This window comes from Amphiprion ocellaris, chromosome 15 (assembly GCF_022539595.1).
Source record: "Amphiprion ocellaris isolate individual 3 ecotype Okinawa chromosome 15, ASM2253959v1, whole genome shotgun sequence".
Classification (NCBI taxonomy): Eukaryota; Metazoa; Chordata; class Actinopteri; family Pomacentridae; genus Amphiprion; species Amphiprion ocellaris.
In genome coordinates this window covers 28,285,371-28,306,167 of record NC_072780.1, presented here as the reverse complement: position 1 = coordinate 28,306,167, position 20,797 = coordinate 28,285,371, and the positions used below count along the sequence as shown (strand labels likewise).

The window sequence follows — 20,797 nt, the reverse complement described above, 5'->3', positions numbered from 1 at the left end:
TACATGTATATACATGTATATACATGTATATATATATATATATATATATATATATATATATATATATATATATATATATATATATATGTATATATAGTATATATATATACATATATATATATATATATATATATATATATATATACATGTATATACATGTATATACATGTATATATATATATATATATATATATATATATATATATATATATATACATGTATATACATGTATATATATATATATATATATATATATACACACACACATAGGAAGTGAGTTTATTTAATTTTAAGTTTTGTACTGTTTGATGCAGATTTCCAAACACTGATTATAGAAATCCCTGATCTATAGGGTTTGGGGTTGCCCAGGCAATTTCATGTTCCATCCATCCATTTTCTAAAAACTGCTAAACCCTCATTAAGGCTGGAGTCTCTCCCAGCTGACTTGGGGTGAAGGCACCCTGGACAGGTCACCAGTCTGTCACAGAGCTACATATACAGACAAACAATCACACTCACGGGCTATTTAGAATAATCAGTTAACCTCAGAATACTTTTGGACTGTGTGAAAACCCACGCATTCATAGGGAGAACATGCAAACTTCATGCAGAAAGATCTTGGGAAGGCTGGGACGCGAACCAGGGATCTTCTAGCTGCAAGGCGACAGTGCTAACCACCACACCACTGTGCAGCCTGCAATTTCATGCTTTCCATGAAAACTCCCACTTTTATTCATGTGCTAACATAACTGCACAAGGATTTTCTAATCATCATTTAGCCTTTCAACACCATTAACTAACACAATGTAGCATTAGAACACAGGAGTGATGGTTGCTGGAAATGTTCCTCTGTACCTCTATGGAGATATTCCATTAAAAATCAGCTGTTTACAGCTACAATAGTCATTTACCACATTAACAATGTCTAGACTGTGTTTCTTATTCATTTAATGTTATCTTCATTGAACTGCTTTTCTTTCATATGTAGTGCTATGGCTTGGCCCTTTCTAAATAATTCAGATATGAAATGAGTAACGCACACTTTAAGAGAACCAGACTGCGTTACTACACTGAAGCTGTGACCAGTTTGCAGCTCGGAGCACTGAGGAACAATTTAACTTTCAATTTCGATTTCTTTCAGAAAAAAACATGGAGTCCTTCTGATGTTTGATTGTAGAATATATTTGCTAAACTACACGCGTGGAAAACTAATTTTGAACTATAAATTACGTTTTCGACAACAAGAAAACTCTGTAAAACCGGAGCTGTTCGACTGAACGTTGACCGGATCACTCTGTCGGTGTTTTTACCGGAGTCTCTGCAGTGCATCACCATGTTGGGAGAAACGGGACCAGAATGGACGACCGAGGAGGTGAAAACAGGAGTAAGTATCAGATTTTTATCGTGTTTTGGAGACTCGGTGGTCGGTTAATGTGCGCAGCGCAGCGCTACAGTGCTGCTGCTGCTGCTGCTGCGCCACATGAGGAAATTACGCTTACAAGGACACATGATTCATTATGAATATTACTTCTACCTCTGTTTGTAGACAACTATTATTGCCATAGAGTTTGCCGGAGGGGTCGTGCTGGGCTCTGATTCCAGAGTGTCTGCTGGGTAAGTTTGTGCTTTTGCCCATGTGTCCAGTTCTGACCACACAATACTGTCTTTGTTATGACACCAGAGATTGTTTAGGTTCTAAAACATAACCATCTGAAATCCTTCCTCTCCACGTTTCTGTATAATGTCTTACTTTGTCTTCCCTCCATTGTAACTTTCTGTCCTACAATCACACTCTGTCTCTTCTTGCCTCCATCCAGGGAATCAGTGGTGAACAGGGTGATGAACAAGCTGTCTCCCCTCCATGACAGGATCTACTGTGCTCTGTCTGGATCTGCAGCAGATGCTCAGACCATCGCTGAGATAGTCAACTACCAGCTGGATGTCCACAGGTGAAGGGAGGTTAAAGGACAGAAATTGTTGTCCTTTCATTAACTATAATATAATGACTAGACTGTGAATTCTTCCTCTATCAGAGAACTTTCTGACAAACTGGAGCCAGATTCCCTTAAAGCTGGAATTAACATAATGATAATACTTGAATGAATGCCTTTCATTATCTCTAACTATATCTGAGCATAAAACCTGCTTTGCACTGAATGTGTTGTAGAGTTTAATTCAGTGGTGTAGGTGGATTAGTAGGTGTACTCTTAATTTGTGGCCCCTCGATTTTTGATATAAATATGTAAGCACACTCTTGTATATTTCCTTCACCTAATAAATAGCCAGTAGTATCCGACATTTTCCCTTTGCAGCTCACGTCAGGGACTGAGGATCATTAGTTAACATTAACTATAGCAGAGGAGCAAATTGTAAAGTTAATACTGACCCACAAACTACAGGCTGAGACTGATCACTATTCACTTTCTCATCCAGTCGCAAATCCACACATGAAAACTGAGCAACTATTCTCACCTTACAAGTTTATAGATCAACTGTTTTCAAACAGCTAATTTGCAGCAGAGTTAACGAGTGTGCCATCATTAAGACATTAACATTATTTAAGGGACAGTTTGCAAATATTACTGATCCTGCACAGGCCTAAAGCGTGAATATATTCAAGTTGTATTTTAGTTAGAAATTAATTTATTTTAACAAACTTTCAGAATCACAGCCAATTTACAAAATAAAATATTTCTAGCCTGAATTTGACAGTTCACAATAAATGTTCACAAACCAGCTTTGGGGTACTGTCTCAGATTACTGAGAGCACAGCTCAACTTTGGAAATAGTTCTCCATCTAACCAACCCAATCATGGAAGGCAAGGTGTATTAACCAATCAGTAGCAGAGACAGAACTTTAACAAGCAGTACACCACTCGACCCATCCATCCATTATATATACCCTGCTTAATCCTCTGTATAGTCGCAGGAGGCTGGAGTCTATTCCAGCTGACTGAGAGTGAAGGCAGGGTTCACCTGGACAGGTCACCAGTCTATCACAGGGCTACACAGACAGACAGACAACCAAGCACACTCACACCTACAAACAGTTTAGAATCACCAGTTAAGCTCAGCATATTTTTGGACTGTGGGAGGAAGCTGGAGAACCCAGTGAGAACATACAAACTCCACATAGAAAGACACCAGGCCAGGAATTGAACCCAGAACCTTGTAGCTGTGAGGCCACAGTGCTAACCGTACCGCCATGCCACCACACACCACTTAATGATGCTATGATTTAGAAGTGGATATATGCAGCGCTGACTAAAAAACATTTAGATATATACTGTATACCTTGCACAGCATTGCTGGTATTATTATATGTTTGTGTATTGTTTGACCCAGTGTAAACTACATGTAAAACTCTGAATATTAAGCAGGAAAATGTAACTAACTAATTAATATTTTGCAAAGAAATATCTTCAAACTTACTGCAAATTAAATATGTGTGACAAATGATCCTATCAGTCATAGTATAAGTGTGTCTGAAATACAATCATATAAGTAACAAAAACCTACATTATTCTAATCCTTCTGTGCAGTTTTCTATCCTACAACTACTCTCTGTGATTCATCAATACAGTATCAAAAGATAATACTTTGGATTCAGTTTCTTACAGTTTGTAACATTGTTTCCTCTTCTGTCAGTATTGAGATCGGTGAGGACCCTCAGGTTCGCTCAGCCGCCACTCTGGTGAGGAACATATCATACAAGTACAAGGAGGAGCTGTCAGCACATCTCATTGTAGCCGGCTGGGACAGGAGAGATGGAGGACAGGTCAGTAAACACATGGCTGGCTTCAGATTGAAGGGAGGAATCAAAGTTTTAAAAAGATTACTGAGAAAAATAATGTTTAGTGGGCCAATGCAGCTTCTGTCGGTTGATATGTCCTGCTATTAGTATGCATAAGGTATAATTTATATAAGTACATTTTATTTTGAAAAACCAGCATATTTCACAAAACCCTCTTCAGTTTCTTCTAGCATCTCTGAGCTTTTACTTGTAAGTGTAGCACACTTTACAGAATCTTAGTGAATTCTTGGAAATACAAGTGTTTTTGTGGGCTATGGAGCAAACAAAAAACTAAAACTTTAAATCCAGGCTACCATACAGTGTCTTACTAAGCTCTGTTACTGGGTGTGGACTCTTATTTTGAAAGTGAACTCAAGTATACAGATGGTTTGAAAAAAATCTTTCACCATGTAAAGCATAGTCTTGTTTTGAACACCCTGATGTATTTTAATGTACTTACTATGTATTATACAGATTTAGTGGCAGGTTAGAGAGAATCTCCATTACTGATTTTTGAGTGAAATTTTGGAGCTCCAATATAATGGGAGGGATTGTTGGGACACTCTGCTCTAATATAATTTATTAAAAAAAATCATAGGTCCTATCCCAACGAGATTGCCACTGGTTGAAAGAGGATAAAAATTTCTACAATTTTATGCATAAATTTTTCTCCTGGAGTAAAAAATGTGCTAAGGAGACAAAATTAACTGCACTTCATTCAAAAAATTCTGATCAAAATGTAGATTGAGCGACAGCACACTCTAACTGAAAGAAAATTCAGAATTTTACTAAATTTCATAAATCTTAAACTGCTACTACAGAAAAACTGTAAAAGATACGAAAACACAGATTTAGACGACTAATATTCAAAGCCTTGTTACCTGTTTAAGCTGAAGTATATAAAGTATTCTTTCTACTGTTTCTACTGTAAAATAGGCTGGAGCTACAGGGTTATAAAGATGGCTGGGTTTTGGCACTTGTCCTGCCGACTTCCCATTCATTTCAATGGGGATTTGTATAACAGTATTTTGCAGATTTCTTAAAACTGAACAATGACAACATTTTGTTATATAATTTGTATAGGTTTTCTTAAAGCTGCAGGACAGTTAGGTGGTGAATATCATGCCAGAAGACTCTTCAATAAGAATAAGCCTGAGCAACAAAAATAAATGTGCTTCAGCGCTTAACAATATCGAATTGAATGTTTCTGCAATTTCTGCTGATGTGATTAAGAGGCAAAGCAGCTGTTAATATCTTCTTGCTCTCACACATTTGATGTTACAGTTGTCCATGCAGAATTACTCTGTGCTGCTCTTTTTCCTTCTGACCTCCAGGTCTTCGCGACCCTGAATGGGCTCCTGACTAGACAACCTTTTGCAATTGGAGGCTCTGGCAGCTCATATATTTATGGCTTTGTTGATGCTGAGTATCGCAAAGGCATGACTAAGGAGGAGTGCCAACAGTTTGTCGTCAACAGTAAGTTTGTTTTTCTTCCACATTGCTTTTGTTAGTCAGATTATTTGATATTAAAAGAAAATACTGATATTTACTGCTTTGTGTACCAACAGCTGTAAAGAGCTATTATGTCTTATTTCACAATATAGTAAATATTGCATCTGTGAACTACATAACTACTTCATTACTCCTTTTCTTCTTCTTGAAGCTCTTGCTTTGGCAATGAACCGTGATGGCTCCAGTGGGGGCGTGGCCTACATGGTCACCATCGATGAGCACAGCACAGAGGAGAAAGTCATTCTAGGAAATGACCTGCCCACCTTCTTTGATCAGTGACATGTTTGTTTCCCTCACAACAGCCATGGCTCAGTTTTATTTTTTCTTTCGCACAGCGGTCAACTAATCCAGCTTGTGGACCAAAAGACATCAGACAAGTGTACATTTGTATCCCATTTATTCTTGCATTTCTCACTAATTCCCACAGTTTTTTAGTGTGTTATCAGGCAGTCTCTGAGTGAGTTTAATTGCAGTTGATCACCATTAAATGTTTGAAATATAACTAAAAACAAGCTTACAATAAGTGATCTTTGATTTGCTTGTCAAAGAAAATTTTACTGACATTAGTTGTTCATTTCAGAGGGATGAACATTCTGTTGCTGTGACTGATTGTTTATCTGTGTCATCCACGGTCACTTCCTTTTGTTAAACTTGCTGGAAGTCTCATTATTCACTATGTTTTTGTGGTGTCAGAGTAAAATGAAATAAATACACCTACTTTTGGCAAAGCCTTAAACCTCTCTGTAAGTACAGTCACACAGAAACACTTCTGTATTTTCTGTAGCATTAGAGCAGCATCTCTGTGTGAACTATTCAGTCTGACAAACACATCACCACAAAGAACCAACACAGGATTATTTCACAAACATTTCACTACACTCAACAGTGTGTTTACAAATCCAAATATTAACACAAGACTAAGATGGTTAGACAGTTTAGACTGGATGTTAATCCAGTCTAATCCAGAAAAACATTTTTGAATAAGACCTCTCATAGTGGATACACTAACAATGAGCCGTACACATGCTTTATGTCAACAATGTGGGATTTATAAAGAAATAAAAACCCTCTGTTCAAAGATTTACTTCTTGATTGTCTTTATTTCAGTGAACCGTCCCTTTATAGTTTTTCATGTTTGATTTATGTGAGATAGTCTCATACCTTGGATGCTATACACTGTAGTTTTAACCCAGTGTAATGATGATGGTTTGATGGTTCAAACTGATGATACTTGTAAAAACAGTAATGAAAAAAAGTAAAAGTTACAAGTCCTGTCTTGTCCTGCGTCAGTGTAATGTTGTGCCTTCAAGTCTGTGTTTCAGGGAAACCCCTGATTCTCACAGAAAACGAAACTGAAAGTGGATGAAAATTAAAACACTCTGGTCTGACGACTGAGCAGATCATACGAGGACGGCTGAAAAATGGCAGTTAAGACAGCAACAACAACGCACAAAGTCGCTGCTTTGATTTTAGGGCTGTGCGCGGATCTTTCGCTCTTTTACGCGTCAGGATTTGTGGTAACTCACAGCGTCTTTGGGAATCTTGCGCGTTTATGGGTGTCCGCGGCTCTCCGGTGGTTAACACTGTCTGCTGTTACGCTGCTCACACTCGGGGAGCTCAAACCGTTGCTGACTCGTTTTATAACGGCGCACAGTCTGCTACCCGCGGTGTTTGAGAGCGGCTCCAAGGCGCTTTACACCGAGGAGAGCCAATGTGGCCAAGTGGCGGATGCGCGCTGCTGGATGATGGCTGCAGGAGCGTCTCTAGCTGCTGCGCTGTTTTGGGAGATCACAGTCCCGGATAGCGACGAAGCAGCCACCGGTAAAGAGAAGAAACAGAAGGCCAGAGTGCTGTTTATGAGGGTCCTCTACATGTTCAAGCCCCACTATCTGCTGCTGCTCGGAGGTCTGGTGTTTCTGTCTCTGGCAGTCATCTGTAAGTTCACAGCAGCTGGTGGCATCTTCAGTCTGCAGCACAGATGGTAGTGATGCGTAATAAACTGTGTAAATAACTGATATTTTCAAGAAAATAACTCAAGATGTCTGCTTTTTGCTAATGGTTTTTGGCTGATCTTAATGGTCGTAATATTTAGAACTTGATCTTACTATTTGTGGTCCTGTTTTGCATCACAAGTTTGATCCTGTCTTGATATTTGCACAAAATTGTGTTGCCATCTGTCTGATAACATGTACAACACTGAGATATTTTTAAACATGCTGTATAAATAAATTTGATATGGCTTTTATTAGAATGTCCTATTATCAGCCATGAACATGGACAAAGTAGGCTGTTGGTAAAACACTTTTAAGGAAATTTTATTGTCAGCACATGCATTTAATAATGAAACTCTGTGTGCAATTAGAAGAGTAGTAAGTCTGTCATCTGATGTTACTTTGGCTGGTTTGTGAGTCTAATTATGTCTACCTGTGCCTGTCTCTTCTCAGGTGAGATGTTCATCCCGTTCTACACAGGGAGAGTCATCGACATCCTTGGCAGTCATTACCAGTCCAGTGAATTCCTATCTGCACTCCTCTTCATGGGCCTGTACTCTGTGGGAAGGTATGTGATAATGTTTTCCCTCCACATTCATCCCAGTCATGAGACTGTGTGATATCTAACCATCCTTCTCTTTGATTGATTGACTAGTTCTGTGAGTGCCGGCTGCAGAGGGGGTCTCCTACTTTGTGCCATCAATGTTTACACCTGCAGAGTGAAAGTTATGCTGTTTGGGGCTTTGACCAAACAGGAAATTGCATTCTTTGAGACCATAAAAACAGGTATGTCTCTCATAATATAGCATCCAGTTTTGCACATGAAAGACAGATCAAGTTAAGTCATGACCAAATAATGCATTAAGACAGGAATAAAATTATGAGACAAGGCTTTAAGAAAAAAGATCATGATGAAAAAAGATATCTTTAAATGTTTTTTTGCAGGTGAAATCACGTCTAGATTGGCTAAAGACACCACCCTGATGGGAAGAACGGTGTGTCTGAATGTCAACGTGCTGCTGAGGACGTTGATCAAGACTCTGGGCATGATCTCCCTGATGATGAATCTTTCATGGAAGCTCACATTCCTTGTACTGATGGAGACACCTGTCACTGGCCTCATACAGAACATCTATGACACATACTACCAGGTAAAGCCAGTTAAAAGGTTAACTGACACTGGATCCACAGGCGTATACTGTATCGATATAGGGATTGATTTTTTAAAAGATATTGTGATCAGATATGCAAAATATGCAAAAAGTGAAGCTTCAATTCAATATTCACCGTGTAATGGATTTATTTAAAACGTGATAGAGCATCACCACATGATACACTTTCAAAAGTGTAAATGTCACACAAGAAGGATGGCATTAATTTGTAAAATCACTGACAGGAGAGGTTAAACCCAACATCAGATGTGCTGAATAATGTGCTTCATAAGAGGCATCCTTTGTTAGTTGCATTGTTTCAAATTACAGTTTCAATTTGAAATCTATTAATTGCACAGCAATATCTGAGACTAATGATTATCAAATGTTAGGTAAACATGGCTGAAGCACTAAATTTTGCAATAAATCTGTGTTTCTTTCCTGTTTTGTCTTCCTCAGAGGTTGTACTTGGCAATGCAGGACTCAATGGCTCTGGCAAATGAAACTGTGAATGAGGTCGTGTCCGGTATTCGTGTCGTACAGAGCTTTAACACCAAAACACATGAGGCCCGTCGCTATGACAACTGCTTGATGGACATTCACAAACTTAAAACCCGCCGGGACACTGTGAGGGCTATTTACCTGCTTGTGCGGAGGGTGAGAAGTTAGTTTTATATCTGTATTTCTTGGAGATTACATGTTGAACTACCACCTTATTTACTTTCTTGTGTAACAGAATTGGTGTGTATGTGTCTATAGTTGACAGGACTGGGCATGCAGGTCATCATGTTATACTATGGAAGACTTTTCATCCAGAGGGGGCAGATGACCACTGGCAACCTGGTGTCCTTCATCCTCTACCAGTCAGATCTTGGAGACAACATTAGGGTATCCCATAATGCTCTGTGTATTGTTTTCAGTCAGGACTTGTGATTAAAAGCATCTAAGTTAGCTAAAAGATTCACAATTAGGCTAGTTAGTATAATTAGTACAGACCATTTATTGTAGGAACATAAAGTCTAAAAGCAGCCTCACTACAGTTTGATCTTCAGAACAGATACTAGACCAGTGTCAGGTGACCTAAGAAGAATAGTAAGACATATGGCAGGTCTGACTGTTGTCACTAAGTGACCAGTTTACCAACCCTGTGTTCTGACTGTCATCTTCCAGACACTCACCTACATCTTTGGGGATATGCTGAACTCAGTGGGGGCTGCTGGAAAAGTGTTTGAGTACCTGGACCGAAAACCTCAGGTCAGCACAGATGGAGAACGCAAACCAGATCAGTTGACGGGACACGTCAGCTTCCGCGGCGTCAACTTTGCTTATCCTACAAACCCGAACAAAACAGTGCTGCAGGTGAGAATACTTGTAGTGTTTGTTTTAGTTGGACAGTAAAAATGAAGTACGAATTTAACTTAAGGATGAATATTTCTATTCACTCTGACTACATGTGTCAAGTACAGAACTTACACCGTGTCATTCAAACCATCATCATCTGTTATCTGTCATTTGCTTCAGGACTTTACCTTGGAGCTGAAGCCAGGTCAGATGACAGCACTGGTGGGTTCATCTGGGGAAGGAAAAAGCACCTGTGTGAGTCTGCTGGAGCGATTCTATGAGCCGCAGGATGGAGAAATCCTCCTGGATGGCTTACCATTGGAATCCTACGACCACAGTTTCCTGCACAAGAAGGTAATTAATCATTAGTGCTAAGTATTCTTAGGCGTCTGTCTAAACAGTCTATAGTTTTATGCTTATAAATCAATGTGAAAGCAGCAGAAAACACCATGCACTCATCTATAGAAGTAATCTTCAAAAATCTGCATATTTCCTTGCAACTTGTTATTGTTTGGTATCATCAAGAACGAGCTCAGATAATTGGTTCAGATTTGACAGATACTGTAACAAAAGTCAATAAAATCAACCTGAGAATTTTGAGAAAAGTCAAAGTTCTGAGATTAAATTACTGTATTGATTTCACATTGAATTGTGTAAGAAGATCTACCATGTACTTGTATATGTAAACCATGTGTTATACAGACAGTCAAACTGATGATTGTGTTTTTAACAGATTGCAGTGGTGAGCCAGGAACCTGTGCTGTTCTCTGGCTCCATCAAAGACAACATCACTTACGGGCTTCCTGACTGCTCATTGGATGAGATCCAGGAAGCAGCACGCAAAGCCAACGCCCACGACTTCATCAGGCAGCTGGATAAAGGCTACGATACAGGTAAACCGTTCACTCCCCCTCAGGCTGGTTTACTCAGCTGCATGCAGACAGAAAAACCTTCTGCATGTTTGTGGGTGAATAAAATATCACTGGAGAGCAGAACTGTATGTAGATTCAGTTTGTGGATAAGAAGAGATAAAGATACACTTGCAGTATTTTAGAGGGTCAGTGACATACATGTCCTTCTGCTTCTGGTTGGCTCTTGAATTTTCTAACTTAAACTTCATTCTGTTGGTCACCCTGGTAGAACAACAGGTTCCGAGAGTGACCCATAAACAGGGGCTACAGTCCCCTTTGCTGCAGGTCCTTCCATTCTTCTTCCCACTTTCCTGTCTTCCATTCTCTACTGTCCTGTCAACAAAAGCTGAAAAAACTTAATGATGTCCATTTTTCAGAGGTGGGTGACAGTGGGAGCCAGTTATCCAGGAGTGAGAGGCAGCAGATCGCCATCGCTCGAGCTCTGGTCAGACAACCACAGGTCCTCATTCTGGATGAAATCACCAGCTCTCTGGACACCGAGAGTGAAAATAAGGTACAGGTCGACTTTTAAGACCACTATATCATCTGGAGCCAGCTCTAGATTTGAAACAGGTCACATATCATCAGTTAGATAGTGAGTTCTTGTATCAAGTGTGGAAATGTTCCACCAGAACAATTCACCAGTCCTTATTTTAGTAGAACACCAAAGGCCTGCCCAATACGACTGTAGTTTGTGTAAAGAAACACAAACAAGCCCCAGCATTTTCTCCCACCATTGCAGAATGATAACATGCAGCCAGACCATGCTGTAGGAATGGACTGGTTAAGCAGGACTAATCCTGACTAAAAAATAAAGTCAGTATCTACCATTTATGTAAAGGCAGTGGTGCAGTGGTGTTCATGTGTCACTTAGACAATAAGAATTGCCCAAATAAATCAAATAAATGTCAAGAGCATATCTGTCGTATAATTTCTAACTGAATAATCAAGATATTATGGATCAATATTAAATCTTTAGTTATTCTAGTACTCAGGGCTTGAAAACAAACACAACTAAAATGGAACTGACCTTAAAAATGTTTGGGAAAGTTCATGTGCGGTGTTTCTCTTAAATGTGTTTAGTCTGTTTGCCTACTTCTAAACCATTTACATGTAGATGCAAGATTTAACATTATATTCCTCCTTGTGGAATTGTTAGAAATTATGCAGCATGTGACAAATAAGGTCAAATATCTTTCACTGCTGACTGAAACAAAAACTTATTAAAATGTATTTTTAGAGTCGGTAAAAATAGTGATTGTTGGTAGCTGGTCTTTCATGCATGCTATGTGTTTGCATTGAAGAAAAGAATCATTTTCAGTGACAGTATATTTCTAGTGTTGCATTTCATTAAACTGTCCCTAATCAGTCCCACAGTATTGACATGTACTATGTACTATGCATGTACTATGGAAGTGCAAATGTGACACCTAATAATAATGTTAAAACTACTTCTGTCCATGACTCTCTTCAGGTTCAGCAGGCCCTGGCTAACTGTCCCAACCAGACCCTTCTGGTGATCGCTCACAGGCTGAAGACCATTGAGAAAGCAGATCAGATTGTTGTGATCAGTGGTGGCAAAGTTGGGGAGCAAGGCACTCACCAGGAACTGATGGACATGAAGGGGAGCTACTACAAGTTGAGAATGGAGCATTTCACTGAGGAGAATTCCCCACAGTGACACACTACTGTCTGTGTACTGTGCTGAGGCTGCAGCTTCTTCTGCGTTCTGTACGACTGTGTTGCATGTGTTTGGCAGCAGCAACCAACAGCAGCTAAACCTTGTAAAAAATGTGAGAACAAGCTGCAGTTTATGTAAATATTCAGGTAATATTTGTTATGTATGAGTAATGAAAATGAAACAGCATTTTTTTTTCAGAAGTAGTTGTTCTTGTTTATTTTGCAGACAAATAAAATTTGTGTGATGTTTTCCTAAGTGATATATTGATATCATGTTATATTTTTTCCCTTTGTTCCCTGGTATTTAGTTATGCTGAATAAATGTTTGAAACAACATGTCATGGTTACCACTATAAAGCTTGATTAATGATCAGACAAGTCAAAGGTTGGTTTATGGACTCGATGTCTCAAATAAAAGAATAATCAGCAGCATCAGACATTTATCTGAATGTATCAGTTTCAATTTTATCTTTCTTGCTTTGTGTGCCATATTTATAATCTCTTTTTAGCAGATACATTTACCTCACTTTCACATGACTTAATTCAACTCAAACAAATTGTAAAACAACTGCTTTACTGAATATATGAGCAGATTTGTTCTATAGTAAATAATTAAGTACTGTAGACACTATTGTGGAATAGAAAGAGGATAAATGGATCGCTTGAAAAAAAATGTCAGCAATGAAATGATTCAAGTACAACTGAACTTGGTAATAATGAGCATTTATTCTCAAGTTTGTTATCCGTGATCGTACAGCGTCTGTAATCACATCTATGTTTATTGTATCCTGGTTTTAAGCGATCCGACTACATTTTTTATGCTGCATTGAAACACCACACACAGGGGTTGGGTTTTATTGTTTGAGCTGACCTGGAAAGTCCCTGACAATCAACACTTTTGGTTTTGTTTTGGCGATGAGGCATTTTGAAAAGTTGTGTGATGGTATGTGTCATAAATTATGTCTGAACACCAACCCCCTCTATCGACGAAGATCAGGCTCAGTTTAGGCAACACCAGTCGCCATTTTGTCAAGACTTCTGTGCATCCACAAAATGGTGACTGAAGTCACGCGTCTCATTTTAGGCATGAGAAAGTTTTATGCGCAAATATATTCTGATTCTCAAACTTGTGTAGCAATACACAACTGTACTCGTGCTGGCGACATAAATTCTCAAATGCAGCTGCTTTGAATGTCACAAGTAACTGAGAGTGGCCTGTAAAGATATAGAAGCCTGATATGAAGAACTAAACTATGGAAGACCATCATCCAGACTTTGACATTAGGATGTAACACTGAAACAGCAATAGATGTTTATTTCAATAAATGTCACACATGTTAAATTCAAGAGTTCTATATGTAACTTTTCTTGCATGGCCTAAAATGCGATCATATTGCCAATCAGTAAATGAATAATCAGCCTCTCAGTTGTTTCTATATTTAAGATTATTTGAAGGATTACTTGTTCATATGAGGGCGGTCTTCTATTTACAGTTGGTGCTTATTAAAATCCCCTGAAAAAAAACTACTAAACTGTGCATTTTTCCACCTGAAACCAAGCAATTCCTCCAGGTTAAAAACTCAACAGTTTGAAGTTTTAATTTTTCCGCCAGGCAGAGTGAGTCATCATTAAACTTGGCTTCTTCCCACAAGCAAACGTGTTGCCAAAATAGGAGGGAACAAATGCACGATAACGGCCATCTTAAGCTGATACTGTGAAAACCAATACACAAAATGGCCAACAACAAGCAAATAGGGTTAGAGAATGATGCATTAAATAATTATCCAACAACATGGTGGCCCTTTCTTGCTGTGGTGTAATAACAGTGAGGCATGTGCAACATCAGATCATGGTGTGCGTCTATGTATGTGCTGTCTATGTGTGTATGTATTTGGATGTTTGGATATGTGTATGTGTGTTGATGTTTTTGCCAAACCGGTTCAGTACCATACCGCTGCACCACACTGCTGAGCTGGAAAGTTACGCTGTTTGGGGCTTTGACCAAACAGGAAATTGCATTCTTTGAGACCATAAAAACAGGTATGTCTCTCATAATACAGCATCCAGTTATGCACATGAAGGACAGATCAAGTTATGTCACGACCAAATAGTGCATTAAAACAGGCATAAAAATACAAGACAAAGCTTTAAGAGAAAGGATAATAATGAATAAAGATAACTTTAATATATTTTTTGACACCACCCTGATGGGAAGAACGGTGTGTCTGAATGTCAACGTGCTGCTGAGGACGTTGATCAAGACTCTGGGCATGATCTCCCTGATGATGAATCTTTCATGGAAGCTCACATTCCTTGTACTGATGGAGACACCTGTCACTGGCCTCATACAGAACATCTATGACACACACTACCAGGTAAAAGCCAGTTAAAAGTTTAACTGACACTGGATCCACAGGTGTATACTGTATCTATATAAGGATCGATTTATTAAAAGATATTGTGATCAGATACGCAAAATATTTTTTAAAGTGAAGCTTCAGTTCAATGAGTGATTGTGGACAGGAAAGAGGATAAATACGTCGCTTAAATAAAAAAATGTCAGCAATGAAGTGATTCAAGTACAACTGAACTTGGTAATAATGAGCATTTATTCTCAAGTTTGTTATCCGTGATCGTACAGCGTCTGTAATCACATCTATGTTTATTGTATCCTGGCTTTAAGCGATCCGACTACATTTTTTATGCTGCATCAAAACGCCACACATAGGGGTTGGGTTTTATTGTTTGAGCTGACCTGGAAAGTCCCTGACAATCAACACTTTTGGTTTTGTTTTGGCGATGAGGCATTTTGAAAAGTTGTGTGATGGTATGTGTCATAAATTATGTCTGAACACCAACCCCCTCTATCGACGAAGATCAGGCTCAGTTTAGGCAACACCAGTCGCCATTTTGTCAAGACTTCTGTGCATCCACAAAATGGTGACTGAAGTCACGCGTCTCACTTTAGGCATAAGAAAGTTTAATGCATGAATATATTCTGATTCTCAAACTTGTGTAGCAATACACAACTGTACTCGTGCTGGCGACATAAATTCTCAAATGCAGCTGCTTTGAATGTCACAAGTAACTGAGAGTGGCCTGTAAAGATATAGAAGCCTGATATGAAGAACTAAACTATGGAAGACCATCATCCAGACTTTGACATTAGGATGTAACACTGAAACAGCAATAGATGTTTATTTCAATAAATGTCACACATGTTAAATTCAAGAGTTCTATATGTAACTTTTCTTGCATGGCTTAAAATGTGATCATATTGCCAATCAGTAAATGAATAATCAGCCTCTCAGTTGTTTCTATATTTAAGATTATTTGAAGGATTACTTGTTCATATGAGGGCGGTCTTCTATTTACAGTTGGTGCTTATTAAAATCCCCTGAAAAAAAACTACTAAACTGTGCATTTTTCCACCTGAAACCAAGCAATTCCTCCAGGTTAAAAACTCAACAGTTTGAAGTTTTAATTTTTCCGCCAGGCAGAGTGAGTCATCATTAAACTTGGCTTCTTCCCACAAGCAAACGTGTTGCCAAAATAGGAGGGAACAAATGCACGATAACGGCCATCTTAAGCTGATACTGTGAAAACCAATACACAAAATGGCCAACAACAAGCAAATAGGGTTAGAGAATGATGCATTAAATAATTATCCAACATGGTGGCCCTTTCTTGCTGTGGTGTAATAACAGTGAGGCATGTACACAATCAGATCATGGTGTGCGTCTATGTATGTGCTGTATATGTGTGTATGTATTTGGATGTTTGGATACGTGTATTTGTGTTGATGTTTTTGCCAAACCAGTTCAGCACCATACCACTGCACCACACTGCTGAGCTGGAAAGTCCCCTACTTCATCCTTTCACTTTCTCTCTGTGTATTCACAGGCAGCCTAACCCAGCCAACCGCAGACACACCCCACGTCTTGTGATCAAAAGAATGATGGTTTTGACTCTTTTTTTAGACTTTAGGCATGCAGTTTTGTGCTGATTTTTTCAGTAGCTATCACAGTGATTGACAACCAACCTGTCATATAACAAACTTCTGACTGTATGAATGATTCTCTGTAATGTCTACATTAACAGTTTAGGCATATGACTGATAATCTCATCTGGACCAGTGATTATTATTGACTTTGTGTCAACAAGACACTTTAAAATGAAAAGAAATGTTGGCCTGTGCAGTCATCAAGGTTGTGCCCTTTCAGGTTTTATCACAGACAAAAGCCAGCAAATATTTGATTCAGGTCATTTCTCCCACAGCAGCTTTAGTAAATGAGTCATGAAACAAGACCTTCCATAATTAGGCCAGGAGTGCAACTCAATCAAAATTAGGCTTGGTATCTATTTTATGTAATGTTTTCTGTCTCTGAAACACCAGAGTTGCTTGGTACAAGAAGCAACACAGTGATATCTAGACCCTGCTGAATCAGCTTTGGATGAAAAATTAGCTTCAGTGTAACGTTATACTCGCTTCTCTCTGAATCAAAAGTAATAAAGGAACTGGTGCAGCACAAAGCACAACATAGATGACACAAACGTGGTTCAATTTTCACACCACATCTGATTTTGTTGGAAAGATGATGAGGCATGAGTTTCAATAGAATGGAATAGGCAGGGACAACATAATGGTGCATAAAATCTTACAAATTAGTGCTATTATTGATCTTGATTCTGGTAAGTCACATAATACTCATCTGAGGTAATAATTACCTCCTCCCTTCACTGTGCAGTGTTTTATATTGTTTTACTGACAGGTAAAAACCCACAATCTCTTTGTAAATCCCCTAACTTCCCCTGGGGAAGATGACAGTTGCAACATTTACTGCGGCACAAGTTAGTAAAACTACAGTTGAATTGTGGTTTCTTAACTCATGGTAATAAAAAAACACCTAATCAAACATGTCACATGCAGCTGAGGGAACCCCCGTCTTTTGGACATGGTAGTACTAGAACGCTGATATAATGTCTGTTTTTGAGGTCTGAGAGCCAACAAAGGATAGACAGAAACTGATCTCTGGTCAGCTAAAAAACAGTTTAATTGTGCTTTGTCATCCAGCCTTCAAGGCAGAGTAACAGCGCCACGGTCGGTTTTGTTTGGCACATTTACCGGCAGTCATGTGATTTCTTGGAAGCAGTGAGCCTGGCAGATTGGTGAGGGGGTTCCCAGCCAAAGCAGCACAGCCTGGAATCATTGCTCCTGCCTGACAGCTAGTGAGAGCATTAAAACAGAGCTACAGAGGAGCAAAAAAAAACCTAAAAAAAAAACTGTGGTGGCACATTAAAAACAAAACAAGTGGCTATAAGCTGCACTACACAGGAAGCTATAGGTTTTGTGTTGTGGTAGTTCTTGTCAAATGTGGAGATCCATAAGAAACCAAGATCATGTAAGATCAGCAACATGTGAACCCACAAGACCACGAGTGGCTACCGAAACCTTCTCAATCAGCAGCTGACAGAACGCTCAATTCTTCTGGTAAAAGAAACAACATTTTGATTTAGTTTTCATCCACGAGTCACAAGACAGACTACAGAGGATCTGCATATTTATAGCAGAAGATTTAAAATGTAGAAACTTCTTTATGTTGTTTGTCAGCTCTTAAATGTTAATGGAAAACTGGCAGACTGACGGACCCAAAACAATAACATTTCAGTGACAGGTCAGTTGCTCCCATAGCTACATTTTACCACACTGTCTTATAAATAGACCAACAGTGAATCAGAGGTTTGAGGTCACATGAGGACATGGTGGGAGTTGAACGGTTGGGTGGGAGGGGATGTCATTCTCTTAAAAAAAAGAACAGAAACAAAAGAGTAGTGATGAAGATCATAAAAAGACCAAGAGCGCCCTCAGTGCTACTCTGGTACTTTCCAGAATTTTCACCATAAAAACCAGAAAACCACATGATTTCCTGCAATAAGTTCTGGCAACACTCCAGTGATAGAGCTCCAGTGCCCCCAAGTGGGTAAGCTAACGAATGAATAAAGCAGATTAAATGCATTATATTGGCACTATCACACATAACAGAAGAGAACAAAATCATCTGAGAATAGTCAGTATATCAGCCTCTTCAAACCAACAGGCCTTGCACTGCAAACCCATTTTTATGAAGGAAGTCACTATTCAAACTGTCGCTCTGTAGATTTTTATGTGACTTCTGTATGCATTTCACTTCACATTGTGTACATGTTTGCTTGTAGGTCTATTTATGCATTGAATTCCTTATAGTTAGCATTACGCTGTGATTTAGCAGTAAGCTAGGCATTTGGCTTTGCAGCAGACACAGGCCACAAGCAGAAAGTGTGTGTTCAGTGTTTTGCTCAAACAAGTAAGTGATAGTTGGAACTATGTGAAAATATGATGACTGGATTCATGTATTTGGAGCATCGATTCTCCTTTAAAATGTATCCTGTTGAGCCTGAAAATATGAAAAAAAAATGCTTTGTTGTACATTTTTTTATCTTTTTTTAATGAAGAATCCAGTACCAAATGGTCACCCAGGCTGTTTATTATTTATAAAGGTAGGTGAGCTTTAATTGTAACTCACACTTTGCATGTTTTGTCTTCCTGAGGGGAAAAAATAAGTGTGCACAATTATTAGGCAACTAAATTACCAAAAGAAATTTTCCAAACTTACATGTTTATTCTCACTTTTTAAGAGTATGTGTCAAACTTACAAAAAAACAATATTTTTTGGTTTTTCAAAAATATTAAGTGACCAATACAGCCTCCATTCTTTTCAATAACTGCCACGAATAAACAGCTCTCACTGAAGCAGCAAGTACAGCCTCTCTCATGCTGTTTAAAGAGACATTTTGTCCTCCCTCACTATAAATCTAATGTTTGATAAGGTCCCACAAGCTCTCAAGGGGCCAGTTGATTATTCTGTCATATTTGAAGCCTTTGCTGACAAATCAGACAGTGAAGTATGTGGATACATGTGACAGAGAATTTCAACATAAAGACCACGTCCTTCTTGGATACTGCCGACTTCTCCCTGCACCACTGGCTGAAAAGGAATTGTAAGTCTTATTCTTATTGCGTTCCAGCCTATTTTACTTTGTTCATGTCTTTGAACATTTGACACATTCTGGACGATAAAGCTTTCTGGTGGCTTCTTTTACAGTTTATTTGCTCCTTTTCTCCTCCATGCATTTTTTCACTATTCGCAACAAAATAAAAAGTGTCCAGTGGTCACGGCCTGATATTTCAGCTATTTCAAGAGTGGTGCATTCATCACTTTACAATTTTTGACTTTACAGTGTCAATTAAGTCTCTCTTTAGGCATGTTTTAGCTGAGGTAATGGAGCTGCCTAATAAGAATCACACCTTAAGGTGGAGTCTGTGACCCAGAGAAAAGACTGTTGATACGTGTTTGGGAAACGCTGGAATAGAGTTGTATGAACTGATCCAAATCAAAGAGCCAGGGCTGGGTTTGAACACAGGATTTTTTGTTTGAACATACAGCATTTGGACCTTGAAAAGACATTCACTGAGTCTGATCTTTCCAAGTTGCTTTTTATTTTAGATCTACATTTCTTCTTATTGGTACTATTCCTCCACTGCAGCCCAGAAGGCAAACACAAACGAACTAAATGACTCTAACTTTGAGTTAGTCTGGCTGCTAAGACGTCAAATCAGCTTTTGATAATGAGAATTGAAAGGGCATTTTTACTAACCAGTATGAACAACAAAATGATTGCAGCAAACAAAACCTGTGTCAGTGTTCATAATTGAAGCTGAATGATTTAAAATGAGCTTGAAAATCACAAACTTACAACATATCCTAAAATATTCTGATTAAATTTGGTTTAAGGCATTTTGGTCAAATATACTGTGTGTGTGCACAATTATTAGGCAAGTGATTATTCCTGCATTATCATTTTATCTACGTACATTTTGTGAGAGCTCATTTTTCACTATTAGTCCCTGGATACTTTCCTCCTACACATCACACTGCACTGCACTGTTTTTCTTTATATGTATTTTGCTTTAATTTAACCCTGCTAGTGTAACACTGCAAATTCTAGACTTGTTTGTGTTAATATTATGTTACAGTTTACATCCATCATCTGGGGGATTGAAGCAAAACACACAGCCATTAATAAGCTTCAATTATCTTTTTTTTTTTTAAAGTTACAGGTCAAATGTGGTTTAATTGTGTGTTTCTTTGTTCATCCTTACCTTTCTTTGTTCCTTTATTTTGTCTCTTCATGCAGGGCTAATATTTGGTACGGGGCCACCTATAGCACTTCCTGAATTTATGGTGTTGGTGATGGTGATGTCAGAGTGATATCACTGGGCCAGACCAAGTGGGGGGTTTCTTCTTTTTGGATATATCTATATCTATATCTATATCTATATATATATATATATATATATATATATATATACATATATAT

The 20,797-nt window shown here is 38.6% G+C and overlaps 2 protein-coding genes across 2 annotated transcripts; both read left to right on the top strand.

Annotated features, from left to right (window-relative positions):
- The first annotated feature begins 1,070 nt into the window (after window positions 1-1,070).
- psmb9a (proteasome 20S subunit beta 9a) lies at window positions 1,071-6,331 on the top strand. The gene is made up of 6 exons (XM_023293744.3): window positions 1,071-1,384; window positions 1,547-1,614; window positions 1,818-1,949; window positions 3,649-3,778; window positions 5,128-5,269; window positions 5,457-6,331. Exons 1-6 carry the CDS (start codon window positions 1,334-1,336, stop codon window positions 5,582-5,584), a joined length of 651 nt encoding a protein of 216 aa, XP_023149512.2. The 5' UTR covers window positions 1,071-1,333; the 3' UTR covers window positions 5,585-6,331.
- Window positions 6,332-6,665: 334 nt separating this feature from the next.
- On the top strand, window positions 6,666-12,816 carry tap2a (transporter associated with antigen processing, subunit type a). Its single transcript, XM_023293743.3, has 11 exons — window positions 6,666-7,240; window positions 7,750-7,864; window positions 7,952-8,082; window positions 8,242-8,447; window positions 8,907-9,104; window positions 9,207-9,335; window positions 9,618-9,806; window positions 9,969-10,142; window positions 10,522-10,681; window positions 11,077-11,213; window positions 12,174-12,816. Exons 1-11 carry the CDS (start codon window positions 6,727-6,729, stop codon window positions 12,378-12,380), a joined length of 2,160 nt encoding a protein of 719 aa, XP_023149511.2. The 5' UTR covers window positions 6,666-6,726; the 3' UTR covers window positions 12,381-12,816.
- Window positions 12,817-20,797: the final 7,981 nt, after the last annotated feature.